Source organism: Chiloscyllium plagiosum, chromosome 33, assembly GCF_004010195.1.
Source record: "Chiloscyllium plagiosum isolate BGI_BamShark_2017 chromosome 33, ASM401019v2, whole genome shotgun sequence".
In the NCBI taxonomy this organism is placed as follows: Eukaryota; Metazoa; Chordata; class Chondrichthyes; order Orectolobiformes; family Hemiscylliidae; genus Chiloscyllium; species Chiloscyllium plagiosum.
The window spans coordinates 37,178,116-37,193,955 of record NC_057742.1 but is presented as its reverse complement, the minus strand read 5'-3'; the positions used below and the strand labels follow the sequence as shown (position 1 = coordinate 37,193,955).

General features: G+C 42.0%; 1 protein-coding gene across 1 annotated transcript in view; it reads right to left on the bottom strand.

Annotated features, from left to right (window-relative positions):
* Positions 1-201: 201 nt before the first annotated feature.
* The window catches only part of LOC122539641 (C-type mannose receptor 2-like), a 267,205-nt gene continuing 251,566 nt past the window's right edge, over positions 202-15,840 (bottom strand). Inside the window, exons 25-28 of the mRNA XM_043674640.1 lie at positions 15,306-15,428; positions 4,303-4,482; positions 3,725-3,751; positions 202-3,615 (exon numbers count right to left, since the gene is read on the bottom strand). Coding sequence (XP_043530575.1) covers positions 3,383-3,615; positions 3,725-3,751; positions 4,303-4,482; positions 15,306-15,428 — 563 coding nt within the window. The 3' untranslated portion in view covers positions 202-3,382. The remainder of the gene's footprint in view (positions 3,616-3,724; positions 3,752-4,302; positions 4,483-15,305; positions 15,429-15,840) is intronic.

The following is a 15,840-nucleotide window of genomic DNA, read 5'->3' as shown; positions in this document are numbered from 1 at the left end:
AATCGTTTGGATAACAGCTTTGTGACTGAAATAAACAGCGATAAAGTCATGTGGGTTGTATGAATATCTACCCTGTGTTTTTGACTACCCCTGTTGGAACCACTTCCCAGAACTGTGGCTGGCTGCCCTATACCTTATACCTTTGTCTCTTTGAGATTACTGATGAGGGATTTGATGGCAAAATAAAAACTCTTCACAGCATAAAATTAAAAAAACACTTTATTCTGAGAATCCTGTTTGGCAAACTTCTCTGCCTTTGTTATACTTGGCAATAGAAATGGACAGAAAATCCGTTTTTGCAGCTCAATCACAAAGTAAACATGTTTTGAAAGCTTGAAATAATGTTCCATATGGAAAGGGGGGGGGAGGGGTAAGACTCCCCTGCTCATTTCGTCACCCCCACCCCTGGAAAAAAACAACTGGCAGATGTTATTCTAAGAATAGTAGGACCTCTTGCATAGATGAAATTGGTCTTTGACTACCAGTACGAATCAGGCAATATCACAGCAAACCAGAAACCCCCATCACCTCCCTCCTGATTTCCCTTTCCATTGATTCTCAATGGGCATGGTATAACACTGGCTGCTGGTTTGCTGTGAGCCCAGTTCAGGCTACTAGCACAGACCAACTCCATTCCCTGTCCTCTAATCCCCTCCCCACCCTCCCCCTTTACATCATTTGATTGTCATCAAGACTCTTTGTAGCTTCATGCACAAACTATTTTAATAAAGTGCCCTACAGAATTCCTGGTACTGGTGTAAGTAGAAAAAATGTTGGTCCCCAGTGTTGCAATCTCTTCGGCTTTAAAGAAGAGAAAGATTAATCTCCAACAATCAAAAGGATGATCTTAATGTTCAGGGACACTTGTTTCATTTTTTTCAGATTTATTCCCCTCCAATGAAAGATGATCTGCTCTCACGATGTAATAACTTCACTATGATTTGTAGAACTCACTGTTTGATTGGCTGGTGTTTTCACAGCTCAGTATTAGCCAATTGTGACATCCTATCACAAACATGTCTCCATATTTCTCTCAAACCTTGTATTAACTGCCCTCACCCGTCTGCTTCACAGACCCTGAAATTTTACCTTTAACAATATCATTCTTCATGACTACTTTCAATGCATATGCAATCTAACCCCTTAACACAAGATTACCCATAGAAACATTCCACCTTACTTCCCTTGAACATCAGCCTCATAGCCTTGTCATGCATAAAAGACAGCCCGGTGAAAGGAGCTCAAAAGCCCTGGATTGATGCTGATCTAATACAAGGTACTTAGCCACCCTCCCATGAACACAACTGCCCTCATACATCCTAACCTTCCAGTCAGCACCACGTGGTATAGTCACACCCAGTACATCAGGGACTGAAAGTCCACAATATAATGAAATGGAACCTAAAACCCTAAAGTATCCAAAAAAGCCATTTCCTTTAGTTTCAGAAACAATAAAAGAAATGTCATTCAGCTTTACTGAACGTCACATCATGAGGCGTCATCCAATCATTTCGTAAGATACTAAAGATCTTAACCCCTTTAAAATAAATGCTAAATTGGTAACCAGCGTGAATGTGCTTCTCCACATTATATATTCACACACCAGATCAGGAATACAGGCTTCACATTACAAACCTGTGCTCCAGTATGACCCTGCCTGCCAGGTTAGCACCTTCCTTGGAATTTAGATGCATCACCTCATCACCCACATGACAAGCCCCACTTTGTCAGAAATGAACGTACATTCCTATGAACTGTGATTGGGATCTTCAGCTCATGAAATCAGGCCTTGTAAAAGGTTCCCATCCCAAACTCAGTTCCTCAAACAGTAAAAATGTGGGATTTTTCCTTTGATGAGTATGTTGATTTGTTCAGACACTGTTACAAGTGGAAGAAATGCACTGTATTTAGCAGAGAGCAAATCATCTAATGATCTAACCTGACATGGGCACAAATCTTTCACTGATCACAGTTAAACATCAGCACTTAAGGTGCATTCTCTCAGTTACTGTCCTTCAATTGTCCTGTAAACAGGTTGTTGTGGTCTGCAATCTAAGATGTTTCCAATAATGAGCTGCAGGTGTTTCATTAATGCAAATTTGCTGTAACAAATTGCCGACACTGTTTCTAAGGCGTGAACTTTTAAAATGTACATTGACTGTAATATGATTACATCGCCAACACTTTAAGCACTGTTTCTAAAGCACAATTTTTCTATAATGTAGGGTTGCACTAGAACACAACCATTGCATTATAGAAGACCTACCTGTTTATCAAATCTATACCGGCTTATTGTCTTCCCCTACATATAGTGATATGTTCATTCTCAACTATTCAATCATCTTTGAAAACATGCCTTTCAACTCTGATCAGTGGCTTATGGTTCCGTAACATAGGAACAGGAGGAGACCAACTGTCCTTCAATTCTGTTGCGTTAATGGTTGATTTATCTTTAATGCTGCTTATTCACCTTTGTTCTGTAACTCATAATGCCTCTCCTGAACAGAAGTCCAATCAATCTTAGTTTTCACATTTTCAATTAATAGTTTTTGAGGGAAGAGGGTTCCAGACTTGCATTGCTTTCTGTATAAAGAAGTGATTTCTGACATCACACATGAATGGCTTACTGCGAAATTTTGTTGTTATGTCCCGTGTTCTGGACTAAGGAAATAGCATCCCTGAACCTACTCTTCCATCCACCCAGTTTGACACTTTGAACCACCATCACCAATCTCTGGCTAATTTCTTTGCTACTCCTTGTTGACAGTTTTCCAAGTTCCGCTGTGAGTACACAGCCACTAGGACATCAACAGCTGCTAAGAGGAACACTTTCCTAAGACTTTCCTAAAGGATGTGGTCAGCAATCCAGAATGTGCTTACTCAATTTAAATACTACATGTATCCTCCTCTTGGCTGTGGACTTGTGGGTCTGAGAAGCAGTGCTTAAGACTGCAGAAAACACTGTACCAACATTTGAACCATGCTAAAACTGACAGGAGGCTCATCAAGCAGAGTGAATGCATGATGAGTTTGGTCATTGAACTGTGCCTTTTACATAGAAATGCTTTGTTGTCAAGGTCAATAACACAGTTGAAACCTGTTTACTGGGGTGCCCTAGTGGATACAAATTGCCCCATTTATCAGATCATCTCTAGGAAGCAAAATCCACCAGTATGATGCAAATATATATAGTTTTATATATAATATGTAACTGGATGCCTGAGAAATATATCCTGTAGGCATTACCCCATTAAGCAGTGCCAACTGTGTTGCAATGTGACTGTGGTGGGACCCCATGTTGATCTGCATGATGTTCTGAACACCAGTCTGTGCTAAGCACACTGCTCGAGGATGAAGAGAGACAGGGGAGCAGGTGCCAGGGTTATTCTTGCTGTTCATTCATTTCCATGTCGGACACCAGGATGTTTTTCTCCATGGATTCGCTGGGCGTTGAGGACGTCCTGCTGTATCGCGCGCTCTCAAAAGCCCCATGGCGTGAGGTCCAGGCTGTTCGCCGTCGGTACAGCAGCACCACCACCACCACCAGCACCACCACCAACACCAATGCGCCCAGCACGTACAAGATGATGTCCAAAGTGTGCCCTTGTGAGCCAGCTGCAAATACAAGCACAAAGCCAGAACATTAAAAAAGGAAGTTCTCAAAATCAGGTCACTGTGTGCAAATGGAAATGGACAACAGAGAAATAGGATGGGATTTACTTACCGGTACCAAGAAGGCTGTTCTCTTGAACTGACAGAGTAAATTTGGAAAGAAAAATGCATTAGTTTAGTTAGCATCAGAAGAATTAACAGTAACAGTGTACAATGGATGTTTGTGACTTGCTGGCCCACCTTATATCACTCCTAATTGAAGCTAATGGGCCACTGTTTACTGTTGCACAAAAGTCAAAATTGTGTTGACTTTTTTGGAGGCCATGACAATAATCAGACTCACCATCTGAGAGCTATTCGTGGGGGGCAAAAGGATTCAGCAAAGGATTCTGTTCCTCACCTTTAATTCACTGATCTTTGCTGGAAAGTTCATCATTGTGGTTTTGGATGAGGAAAAGGAGGGAAAATCTCAGCTGGGAAATTATATATAATTGGAGCTAAATGGTCATCTTTATACAATCCTGTATTAGGAGTTGTTACCTTCAGGTGGGAGGAGAGAGATTCCCTTAAGGCTGTTTTGTCTAAATTATAATACCAGCCACTTGCACAGCCTTAAATCCCTATCCATCCATCATTGGATCAATGTCATTTTTTTTGTCATATCATGAAATCTCCCCTTTTATTTCTTACCTCTTGGCATTTTGCAGACGATACCTAGTGTGAAACTGGTACAGGGACCAATCCCCCAGATGCCAGTGTTGCTCTTGATCCAATAGCAAGTGTTTGGACTCATTAAACTCATGTTCTCAGTTCCACGAGCCCAGTTTGAATAGTTCAAGACAGTCTTATCAGGCCAGACAAGTGAACCACCTAAGAAAAACGACAGAATGAAGGGCTGATTATACCCAACTGCATGATAACCACACTAACAATATTGCATGGTAACTTTATTAACTACATGATACCATAACTGCACAGTAACCATATATAAATACATTGCATGGTAATTCCATTGAGAGAATACTTCAAATGGTAAACTCCACAACTATAGTAACTCTTAATCCCTCATGGCAACTAAACTGCACAACAATCGCATCAACTACATAAGGTAACCACATCACGTGATAAATGCACTAATTGCACTGTGAGGTAACTAAATTAACTACATCATGGTAATCAGATTAACTGCAATACACTAACCACACTATGGTGACCAGATTAAACACATCACATAGTAACTATACCAATGGATTGCATCAGATAGAATCCCCTAACACCACATTAACTCTGAACCTCTCATGATAAATGCATTACTGTACATCATTGTAACCACATTCACCAAGTATGGTCAACTGCTGTTCTTATTTCTGAAGCTCTTGTTACCATACTTCGAGGGTATTAAAATCAATATATTCACAATTCTTTTTGAGTAATTTATCCTCATCTTACTCCTAAATGGTCCTTTATTCTGAGAACTATGCTACAACATTTTAGATTCCCAGGAGAAATTATCTCAGCACCTTAACCTATCAAGGCTCTTCAGAAGCTTGTATGTTTCAATAAAATTATCTCTCATTTAAAAGCTCAGAGAATACCAGCCCAATTTACTCAGCCTTATGAAGGCACACCTCTCATTCCAGGTTCCATTTAGTGAACCTTTGTTGGACTAACTTTATTCATTCATGACTTGGAGGTACCGGTGTTGGACTGGGGTGGACAAAGTTAAAAATCACACAACACCAGGTTATAATCCAACAGCTTTATTTGGAAGCACTAGCTTTTGGAGCACCGCTCCTTCATCAGGCAGTTGTGGAGAATAAGAACATGATCGCAGAATGTATAGTCAAAGGAGTCCACTTTCATGGAGATGTGATACATTAAACAATTTTACATTAAATCTTCCATCTTTTCCAACCAGGATCATTCCTCATCACAATGGATGTGTCAGCACTCTACACCAGCATCGCACATGATGATGGCATCAGTGCAACAGTTTCAGGACTCAATGCCAACAACTGTGAATCTTCGAGCACCATGCGAGAACTCATCTGCTTCATCCTCAACCATAACGTTTTCACCTTTGACAACCAGTTTTTCATCCAGACACACAGAATGGCTGTGGGGACCAAATTTGCACCCCATTTTCATGCACTAGTTCGAACAAGACTTCTTTTCTGCACAGGACTTCCAATTAACACTACACATCAGATATATTTCTTTCTCTGGACTCATGGGTGGGGAGTTACTGAAACAGCTATTCAGTGATATCAACGAGTATCATCCCACCATCAGACTTACCTTGGACTACTCTTTAGTATCTCTCTCATTCTTGGACATATGCATTTCTATCAAAGATAGGCACCTCAGCACCTCACTGTATTGCAAACCCACGGATAACCTCATGATGCTACACTTCTCTAGCTTCCACCCAAAACATATTAAAACAACCATCCCCTATGGACAAGTCCTCTGCATATACAGGATCTGTTTGGATGGGGAGGAATGTAACAGACACTTTAAAGTGCTCAAGGATGCCCTCATTAGAACAGGATACGATGCTCAACTCATCAACCACCAGTTCCGACATGCCACAGTGAGAAACCGTAATGACCTCCTCAGGAGACAGACATGGGCTGCAACAGACAGGGTACCCTTTGTTGTCCAGAACTTCCCGGGAGCTGAATGACTATGCCATGTTCTTCACAGCCTTCAACATATTATTGATGAGGGTGAGCACCTCACCAAGCCCAATCTTCAGGACAACACTGTACAACCCTGTCACAGCAGCCGCTGCAAGACATGTCAGAGTATCGACACGAATAACACTGTTACATGTGGCGACACCTCCCACCATGTACGCGGTGAGTTCTCATGTGACTCGGCCAATGTGGTCTATCTCATATGCTGCAGGCAAGGATGCCCTGAGGCATGGTATCGAGCAGATGCTATGACAACGGAATAATGGACACCGCGCAACTACCACGATGCAGGTGTGTTCCCTCCCAGTCGGGAAACACTTCAGCGGTCCAGGACATTTGGCTTCAGACTTTGGGGGACCATCCTCTATGGCGGACTACGGGACAAGCAAAAACGCAGAATGGCTGAGCAGAAGCTGATAGCAAAGTTTGGTACCCATGGGAATGGCCTCAACTATAGGTGACCGCACTCTACGATACACTCTCTCTCTCTCACACACACACAAGCAGATCCTCTCTCATACACCAGCTCTCTCTCATATGCACACTCATACACCCCCCGCATTCTCATCCACACAAGCACCTTCTCACAGACACACAGCCCATCACTCACACACTCAACCAATCTTACACACACTCACACCACAAGCACACTCACTCTGCCGCTCCTACACTCGCGCACATATAAGTTATGGGGTGAATTTGTTTTTGCAGAAGTACATTTTATTTTGCTCAAAGACTGCATGAATCCAATGTAAAATTCTGTAAAACTATGCAGAGGGATTGTCAGTCTGACTCAACATCGGGACACAGACAGACTTCACACCTATTGTTAGAAAATGCTGGTGGGTGGCACGGTGGTTAGCACTGCTGCCTCACAGCGCCAGAGACCCAGGTTCAATTCCCGCCTCAGGCGACTGACTGTGTGGAGTTTGCACGTTCTTCCCGTGTCTGCGTGGGTTTCCTCCGGGTGCTCCGGTTTCCTCCCACAGTCCAAAGATGTGCAGGTCAGGTGAATTGACCATGCTAAATTGCCCGTAGTGTTAGGTAAGGGGTAAATGTAGGGGTATGGGTGGGTTGCACTTTGGCGGGTCGGTGTGGACTTGTTGGGCCGAAGGGCCTGTTTCCACACTGTAATGTAATCTAATCTAAAAGCTGAACTATCTTGAGATTGTAATTTAAAGACGTTCTGGGATTTACATATCAAAATACAGAAACCAGCATATCCAATTCTAAAAGATGAAAGATTTAATCTAAAATTGTTTAATGTATCACATCTCCATGACACTGGACTCCTTTGACTATAAATTCTGTGATCATGATTTTATTAGATTAGATTACTTACAGTGTGGAAACAGGCCCTTCGGCCCAACAAGTCCACACCGACCCTCCGAGAAGCAACCCACCCAGACCCATTCCCCTACATTTACCCCTTCACCTAACACTACAGGCAATTTAGCATAGCCATTTCACCTAACCTGCACATTTTTGGACTGTGGGAGGAAACCGGAACATTCGGAGGAAACCCATGCAGACACGGGGAGAATGTGCAAACTCCACATAGAGGCAGGAATTGAACCCGGGTCTCTGGCGCTGTGAGGCAGCAGTGCTAACCACTGTGCCAACCAATTAAAAATCTATCTAACTTCTCCTTAAATTTACTCACTGACCTAGCATCCACTGCATTTTGCAGTCGCGAATTCCACAGATTCACAACCCTATGGGAAAAATAGTTTCTCCTCAACTCTGTTTTAAATTGGCTACCCCTTATCCTAAAACTATGACCCCTCGTCCTAGAATGCCCCACAAGTGGAACCATCTGCTCCACATCTATTTTATCCACACCTTTTATCATCTTGAATATCTCAATTTGATCTTCCCTCATTCTTCCAAATTTCAGAGTACAGGCCCAAACTGGTCAAACTTCCTTCATTCAACAAGCCCCTCATCTCTGGGATCAATCTAGTGAATCTCCTCTGAACTGCCTCCAATGCCACTACGTCTTTCCTCCAAGATGGGGATGAAAACTATGCATAATACTCCATGTGTGGTCTCACCAATGCTTGTATAGTTGCATCAATACTTCCTTACCTAAATATTCTATTCCTTTAACTATAAAAGCCCAACATTCCATTTGCTTTCTTTATTATCTGCTGTCCCTACATGCTAGTTTTCTGTGACTCATGCATGAAGACTGTATACCATGTGCTGTCAACTCTGCCTGGTCTGTCCTGCCGTTGAGACAGGACATATCCAGGAATAATGATAGTGGTGTTTGGGACATAGTCATACTCATGGAATTATACTTTACAGAGAATGTCGGACTGTTGTGAGACTAGTCTGAGACAGTTCTCCCAATTTTGGGGCTAGTCTCAAGGTTAGTAAGGAGGACTTTGCAGGGTTGACAGGGTTGTGTTTGCAGTTGTTGTTTCTGGTGCCTAGGTAGATCTCAGATGATCCATCAACATCATTTTATTCTTGAGACTTTTGAGCCGTTTGATACAACTGACTGGCTTGATAAGGTCAGAGGGCAGTCAAGAAATAACTACTGGGTTTGGAGTCACACATAGGCCAGATCAGCTGAGGGCTTCAGTGGACCAGGTGGATTTTTACAAGAATTGACAATGATTTTATGATCACCATTAGCTTTTTAAGTCCAGATTATTTTTCCAATTTAATTGAAAATCCACCATCTGCAGTGCTGGGGTTTGAACCTGACTCTACCCAGTCTCTGGATTGCTCGTCCAACAACAATACAACTTTGTTATCACCTCCCTAAATATAATAACTGTATTCTGAATTTGGAGGAAGTGATTCAATTGAAAGTAGGCTAGTTTATGGATTCAGAATTGGAGATGCCGGTGTACAAAATTAAATATCACACAACATCAGGTTATCCTCCAACAGATTTAACTGGAAGCACTAGCTTTCGGAGCACTGCTCCTTCCTGCCACCTGATGAAGGAGCAGCGCTCCAAAAGCTAGAGCTTCCAATTGAACCTGTTGGACTATAACCTGGTGTTGTGTGATTTTTAACTGGATTCAGAAGGTTCAGATCTACATCCATGGTCTCAGCTGGACATGGGTAATTTCACCTGTTGGGATGAAGAACAGAAAATATCTTATTTTTATAACAATTTAATGGTATTTCCTAAAAAACATTTGTGCGGACATGTGAGCCAAGAGCAATATAGGATAAGCTGTGATGCCACACATAGTAAAATAACTTTGTCTCTGAACTTTGATATATAAAAGTCCTTTCTGATAGTAGCCTGCATTTCATTGGGTTTCCCATTTCTTTTCGCCTTTAATCAGCCAAAACAGCACAAATTATTTTTTTTGGAAATTTAAGAGCAAATCACATTCAATTACAACCAAGTTTCTGCAACATATTGCATGAAACTAAAAAATACATGGCACCAGAAGCACCAAATTATCAAACAGAGAAAGGAAGCTTTTTGTCCCAAAATTGAGAAAGTTGCCCTTTAAAACTAGGCCAACTGCACAAGTTCGTGGAATATTCTGCATTCAGTGATTTGCAGATGATTTTCTGCAGAAACAGAAAAACAATTATTTTCAAAACTAACTGAATTTTGGGCACAACTTACACCAAGAGTGCTGACAGCAGTCAAAGCAGCAATTCCATCTCAATGTATTTTAGGTCTGCTTGTATTCTAATGTGAGAGAAAGGGAAACTGAAAATGGTAAAAATTAAACAATGGCATGTTTAATATAGGGTTAAATGACTTGGGAACAAAAGTATCCCATTTGTCATGTTATTCAAAGTTACTGACAGGACCATTATTTCCTCTTTATTGTCCAGTCACTAAAAGTAGCAAATGTGATTTTTTTCACTGATGGAATTAAAATTTACAGTCTTAGTTCAGCAGGGAGAGGGTTCTGTGCTGTTCATGATAAGGCATCATTACAATGATCGGTCATTAAACAGCCACTGGGCCAAACAAATGCTGTCCCATGAGGGGCTCAACACTATTTCAGTTAGGATTCCTGGCAATTTCTACAACTGGCTCTATTGTTTTGTCTTTTGAAACTGGTGAATGTTTGAGTCCCACTTCCTTTTCTTTACACTGACCATCACTGACCAATTTTTAAAATAAGCTCAAATATCAATAAAAGAACCCACCTTTTAAACAGTACTTGACAACACTGCCGTTCAGGGAATGTACAATATTCAGATCTAGCTCACTGAGCAAAGTGCAAACAATCAGAGTGAGCAGATTCCTCCTGCCCGTAATGTGTAACTCATTCTCTACTCAGCCAGAGCTCAATGAGTAACACTCCCACCTGTAAGGCAGAAACTTGTGGCTTCAAGTCCCATTATAGTGGAATCATGTCTTTGGTTGACGCCTCCAGAATGGTACTCAGGGAGAGGTTTGGGTTGCCATAGCAATATGGGGTGGCATGGTGACTCAATGGTTAACACTGCTGCCTTACAGCATCAGGAACCCGGGTTCGATTCTCACCTTGGGTGACTGTGTGGAGTTTGCATATTCTCTCCTTGTCTGTGTGGGTTTTCTCTGGGTGCTCCGGTTTCCTCCCACAATCCAAAGATGTGCAGGTCAGGTGAATTGACCATGTTAAATTGCCCAGTGTCAGGTACATTAGTCAGGGGATAAATATACGGGAATGGGTCTGGGTGGGTTACTCTTTGGAGGGTCGGTGTGCACTTGTTGGGCTAAAGCAAAACCTCGCAGCTCTTAAACTCAATCCCCCTGTCAATGAAAGCCAAAACACCATATGCTTTCTTAACAACCCTATCCACTTGGGTGGCAACTTTTAGGGATATATGTACTTGCACACCCAGACTGTTCCTCCACACTGCCAAGAATCCTGTATTCAGCATTCAAGTTTGACCTTCCAAAATGCATCACTTCGCATTTATCCAGGTTGAACTCCATCTGCCATTTCTCAATCCAGCTCTGCATCCTGTCAGTGTCGTGCTGCAGCCTGCAGTAGCGCTTTATACTATTGACGACACCTCAACCTTTGTGTCATCTGCCAATTTACTAACCCACCCCTCAACCTCCTCATCCAAGTCATTTATAAAAACTACAAAGAGCAGAGGCCCAAGAGCAGAGGCCCAAAACAGAGCCCTGCAGGACCCCACTCAACACTGACTTCTAGGCAGAATACTTTCCATAAAAAGGCAACCAGAATTGGCTCAAATGGTGTCAAGCATCAGATATGTTGTAGATGTAAGTTGACAGGAACTGGGCAAGGGACGAGAAAGTAGAGTCAAGGTAGGAAACATACTGGCACTTGAGAAGGAAGTAGCTGTGAGCTGAGTGTGTTTGGGGGATTATGAGGCTGTAGAAGGAAGATATCCAGAGGAGATGATGCAGTTGAAGGCAATTTTGGAAATGATGGCTTCATGTTTAATTGTGGGGTCCTGACCCAGAAAAGGCAGGAAGATCATAAATTTTTCTTTGATTTTTCCAGACAAGCTGTTTGTGATGGTTCTATTTCCAGTTCACTTCTTGAAAACATTTTTTTTCAGTTCAACCATTAGTATCCCTTTTTCCCTTGCACACTCATTTTTTTTGTCACTAATCTTACATTTCACTAATCTTTCCTTTAGCTCTTGTCTTCCACCACCCTTTGCCTCAGTCAATAATATACTTCTACCTTTACTCTTGGTGTTTATTATGATCCACTACACTTCTGTTGAAAGATCATTGCTGTAAAAGATTCATTCTTCCTCTCTTCACTGGTGCTGCCTGACGTGCTGAGCATTTCCAACATAAATTCAGATTTCCTGCATCTGCAGTATTTGGCATTTATTGAGAGGAGGTGCTGAATGTCTTAAAATGCATAAAGATGAATAAATCTCCAGGACTGGCTCAGGTGTGCCCTAGAACTTTATGGGAAGCTAGGGAAGTGATTGCTTGGTCTCTTGCTGAAATAGCCATGGGCATGATGCCGGAAGACTGGAGGTTGGCAAATGTGTTGCTTTTATTTAAGAAAGGTGGTAAGGAAAAGCCAGGGAACTACATTCAGCTAAGCCTGATGTCAATGGTGGGGCAAGTTGTTAGAGGGGATTCTAAGGAACAGGATTTACATGTATTTGGAAGGGAAGGATTGATTAGGGAGAGTCAACATTGCTTCATGTATGGGAAATTGTGACTCACTAATTTGATTGATTTTTCTTTGAAGAAATGACAAAGAGGATTAATGAAGGCAGAGTAGCAGACGTTGTCCATATGTACTTCAGTAAGACATTCAGCAAGGTTTTGCATGCTAGACTGGTTAACGAGGTTAGATCACAAGGAATTACAGGGAGAACTAGCCATTTGGATACAAAATTGGCTCAAAGGTAGGAGATAGAGGGTGGTGGCAGAGGGTTGCTTTTTGGACTGGAGGCCTGTGACCAGCAGTGTGCCACAAGAATCGGTGCTGGGTCCACTGCTTTTTGTCATTTCTATAAATGATTTCAATGTGAACATAGGGAGTATGGTCAGTATATTTGCAGATGGCACCAAAATTGGTAGTGTGTGAATCGTGAAGATAATCACCTCTACAGTACAAAAGGACCTTGATCAGATGGGCTGATGGGCCAAGGAGTAGCAGATGGAGTTTAGTCTAGATAAATGTGAGGTAGGGTGAATCAGGGCAGGATTTACACACTTAATGGTAAGGTCCTGGTGAGTGTTGCTGAACAAAGAGACCTTGATGTGCAGGTTTGTCGTTCCTTGAAAGTGGAGTTGCAAGTAGACAGGGTAGTGAAGAAGGCATTTAGTATGCTTGTCTTTATTGGTCAGTGCGCTGAGTATAGGAGTTGGGAGGTCATGTTACAGTTGTGCAGGACATTTCTATAGGAAAGACATTATCAAACTTGAAAGGATTTAGGAAAGATTTACAAAGATGTTGACAGGGTTGGAGAGTTCAAGCTATAGGAAGAGACTGAATACGCTGAAACTGTTTTCTGTGGGACGTCAGAGGTTGAAGGATGACCTTATAGAAGTTTATAAAATCATGAGTGGCATGGATAGGTTAAATAGACAAGGTCTTTTCCTGAGGATAGGGGAGTCCAAACCTAGAGGGAAGAAAGATTTAAAAGGGACATAAGGGGCAACTTTTTCACGCAGAGGGTGGTGCGTGTGTGGAATGAACTGCCTGAGGAAGTGGTGGAGGCTGGTATAATTACAACATTTAAAAGGCATGTGGATGGGTATACAAATAGAAAGGGTTTAGAGGGATATGTGCCAAGTAGTGGTAAATGGAACTAGATTTATTTAGGATGTTTGGTTGGCATGAATGAATTGGACCAAAAGGTCTGTTTCCCTGCAGTATATTTCTATGACTCTATGAAATGAATTTAACCAACCCAGTACCTGACGGATGGCAACCAAACCACATTTGGTTCTATATTATCAAACACATCTGGAGAGGTCAAAGGATTGGCAAACTTTCATTCATGCAACAAGAGGTATATTTCTGTGATTAAGATTAAAACATTTGTTGGAGCTTTACTTTGTACATATTAACTGGACTTGGACTGCTTGACGCTAGATGTCCTTGTCCTCGGCAATTTTACTTTTTAATTCACTTTTGGGACGTGAGTGTTGCTGGCTGGTCAGCATTTATTGCATTCTCTAGTTACCCTTGAGAAGGTAGTGGTGAGTGGCTTGCTCGGCAATTTTAGAAGGGAGTTGAGAGTCAACCACATTGTTGTGGGTCTGGAGTCACATGTAGGCCAGACCAAGGTGAGGATGGCAGATTTTCTTCTCTGAAGGACATTAGACAGATGACAAATGACAATGGTTCCATGGTCCTCAGTAGGTAGATTCTTAATTCCAGATATTTTTATTGAATTCAAATTGCACTGTCGACCATGGCAGGATTCAAATCCAGATTCACTAAACATTAGCTGAGTTTCTGGTTTAGTAGTCTAGTAATAATACCACCAGGCCATTGCCTCCCCTTCATTTCAATGAGCACACATAAATGATCAGTGGTTTTATCTGCAACGAGTTGATAAATAAGACAATTTTGATGGACAAGCTGGTAACACAACAAAGGACAACAGTGTCACCTAGGAGTCAGAAACAGCAGTTACTTTGTGATCGTTGAAAGAGAAAAACTGAATGGGAAATTTTAATATAACAGAATGATTACATGTTGGCAAAGTAGTGTGACCAAAAATAAATAAAAGAACAAAGGCTTGTGGACCCAACCACTCTGCATTTTCAGCTGTCATCTGTAATATGGTCATTATAATCAGACTACCTATAGAATTTGTGCTCTTTACAATTCTGGTCTCCCTCCTGTAGGAAGAATGTTGTGAAACTTGAAAAAGTTCAGAAAGTATCTACAAGGATATTGCCAGAGTAGGAGGGTTTGATCTATTGGGAGTGGCTGAATAGACTGGGGCTGTTTTCCCTGGAGCATAGGAGGCTGAGGGGTGACCTCACAGAGGTTTATACAATCATGAGGGGCATGGATAGGGTAAATAGACGGGTCTTTTCCCTGGGTTGAGGGAAGACCAGAACTAGAGGGCATAGGTTTGCAGTGAGAGGGGAAAGATTTAAAAGGGACTTATGGGGCAACTTTTTCACACAGAATGCGGTGCGTGTATGGAATGAGCTACAGAAAGTTGTGGAGGTTGGTACAATTACAGCATGCTCCTGTCATGGCCAACACATTGTCTCAGCATGCTCCTGGCATGGCCAACACATTGTCTCAGCATGCTCCTGCCATGGCCAACACATTGTCTCAGCATGCTCCTGCCACATACTCAGAACAATTACAGCATATACTGGGGTGTACATACAAGGATAGTTATCTGAATTGGAAGGGTTTAGAGGGATGTGGGCTAAGTGCTGGCAAATGGGACTAGATTAATTTAGAATATCTGGTCAGCATGACGAGTTGGACCGAAGAGTCTGTTTCTGTGCTGTACATCTCTATGGCTCTATAAGTAAATAAAGTGAGTATAAATAGAAAGGGTTACAATGTTGCAGTGTCAAAACAAACTTACTCTTGGTGTTATACATGAGACTCAGCCAGGCACCTTTGGTATCATTTTCATATGTCTCCAGATGTTCCCATATAAATACATTTTCTACTTCATCAAGAATGGACAGCAGCTCGGCTCCATGCACTGTTCAAAAATAATTAAAAATGAATTTCAAGAGAAAAGTAGAGTGACTGCAGAACATAACTTGGTTATTCCACAACACCTGCGGCACAGTTGTTAGCACATTGCCTCAAAGCGCCAAATACTCAGGATCGATTCCAGCTTTGGGCTACTGTAAGTGGAGTTTGCACGCTCGCCCCATGTCTGTGTGGGTTTCTGCTCTGGTTTCCTCCCATAGTCCAAAGATGTGGAGTTAGGTGGATTGGCTATGTTAAATTGCCCATAGTGTTCAGGGATATGTAGGTTGGGTGGATTAACCATGGGAAATGCAAGGTTACAGGGATAAGATGGGGTGAGTCTTGGTAGGATGCCCTTCAAGGGCTGGTGTGGACTCGATGGGCCAAATGGTCTGCTTCTACACTGTAGGGTTACAATG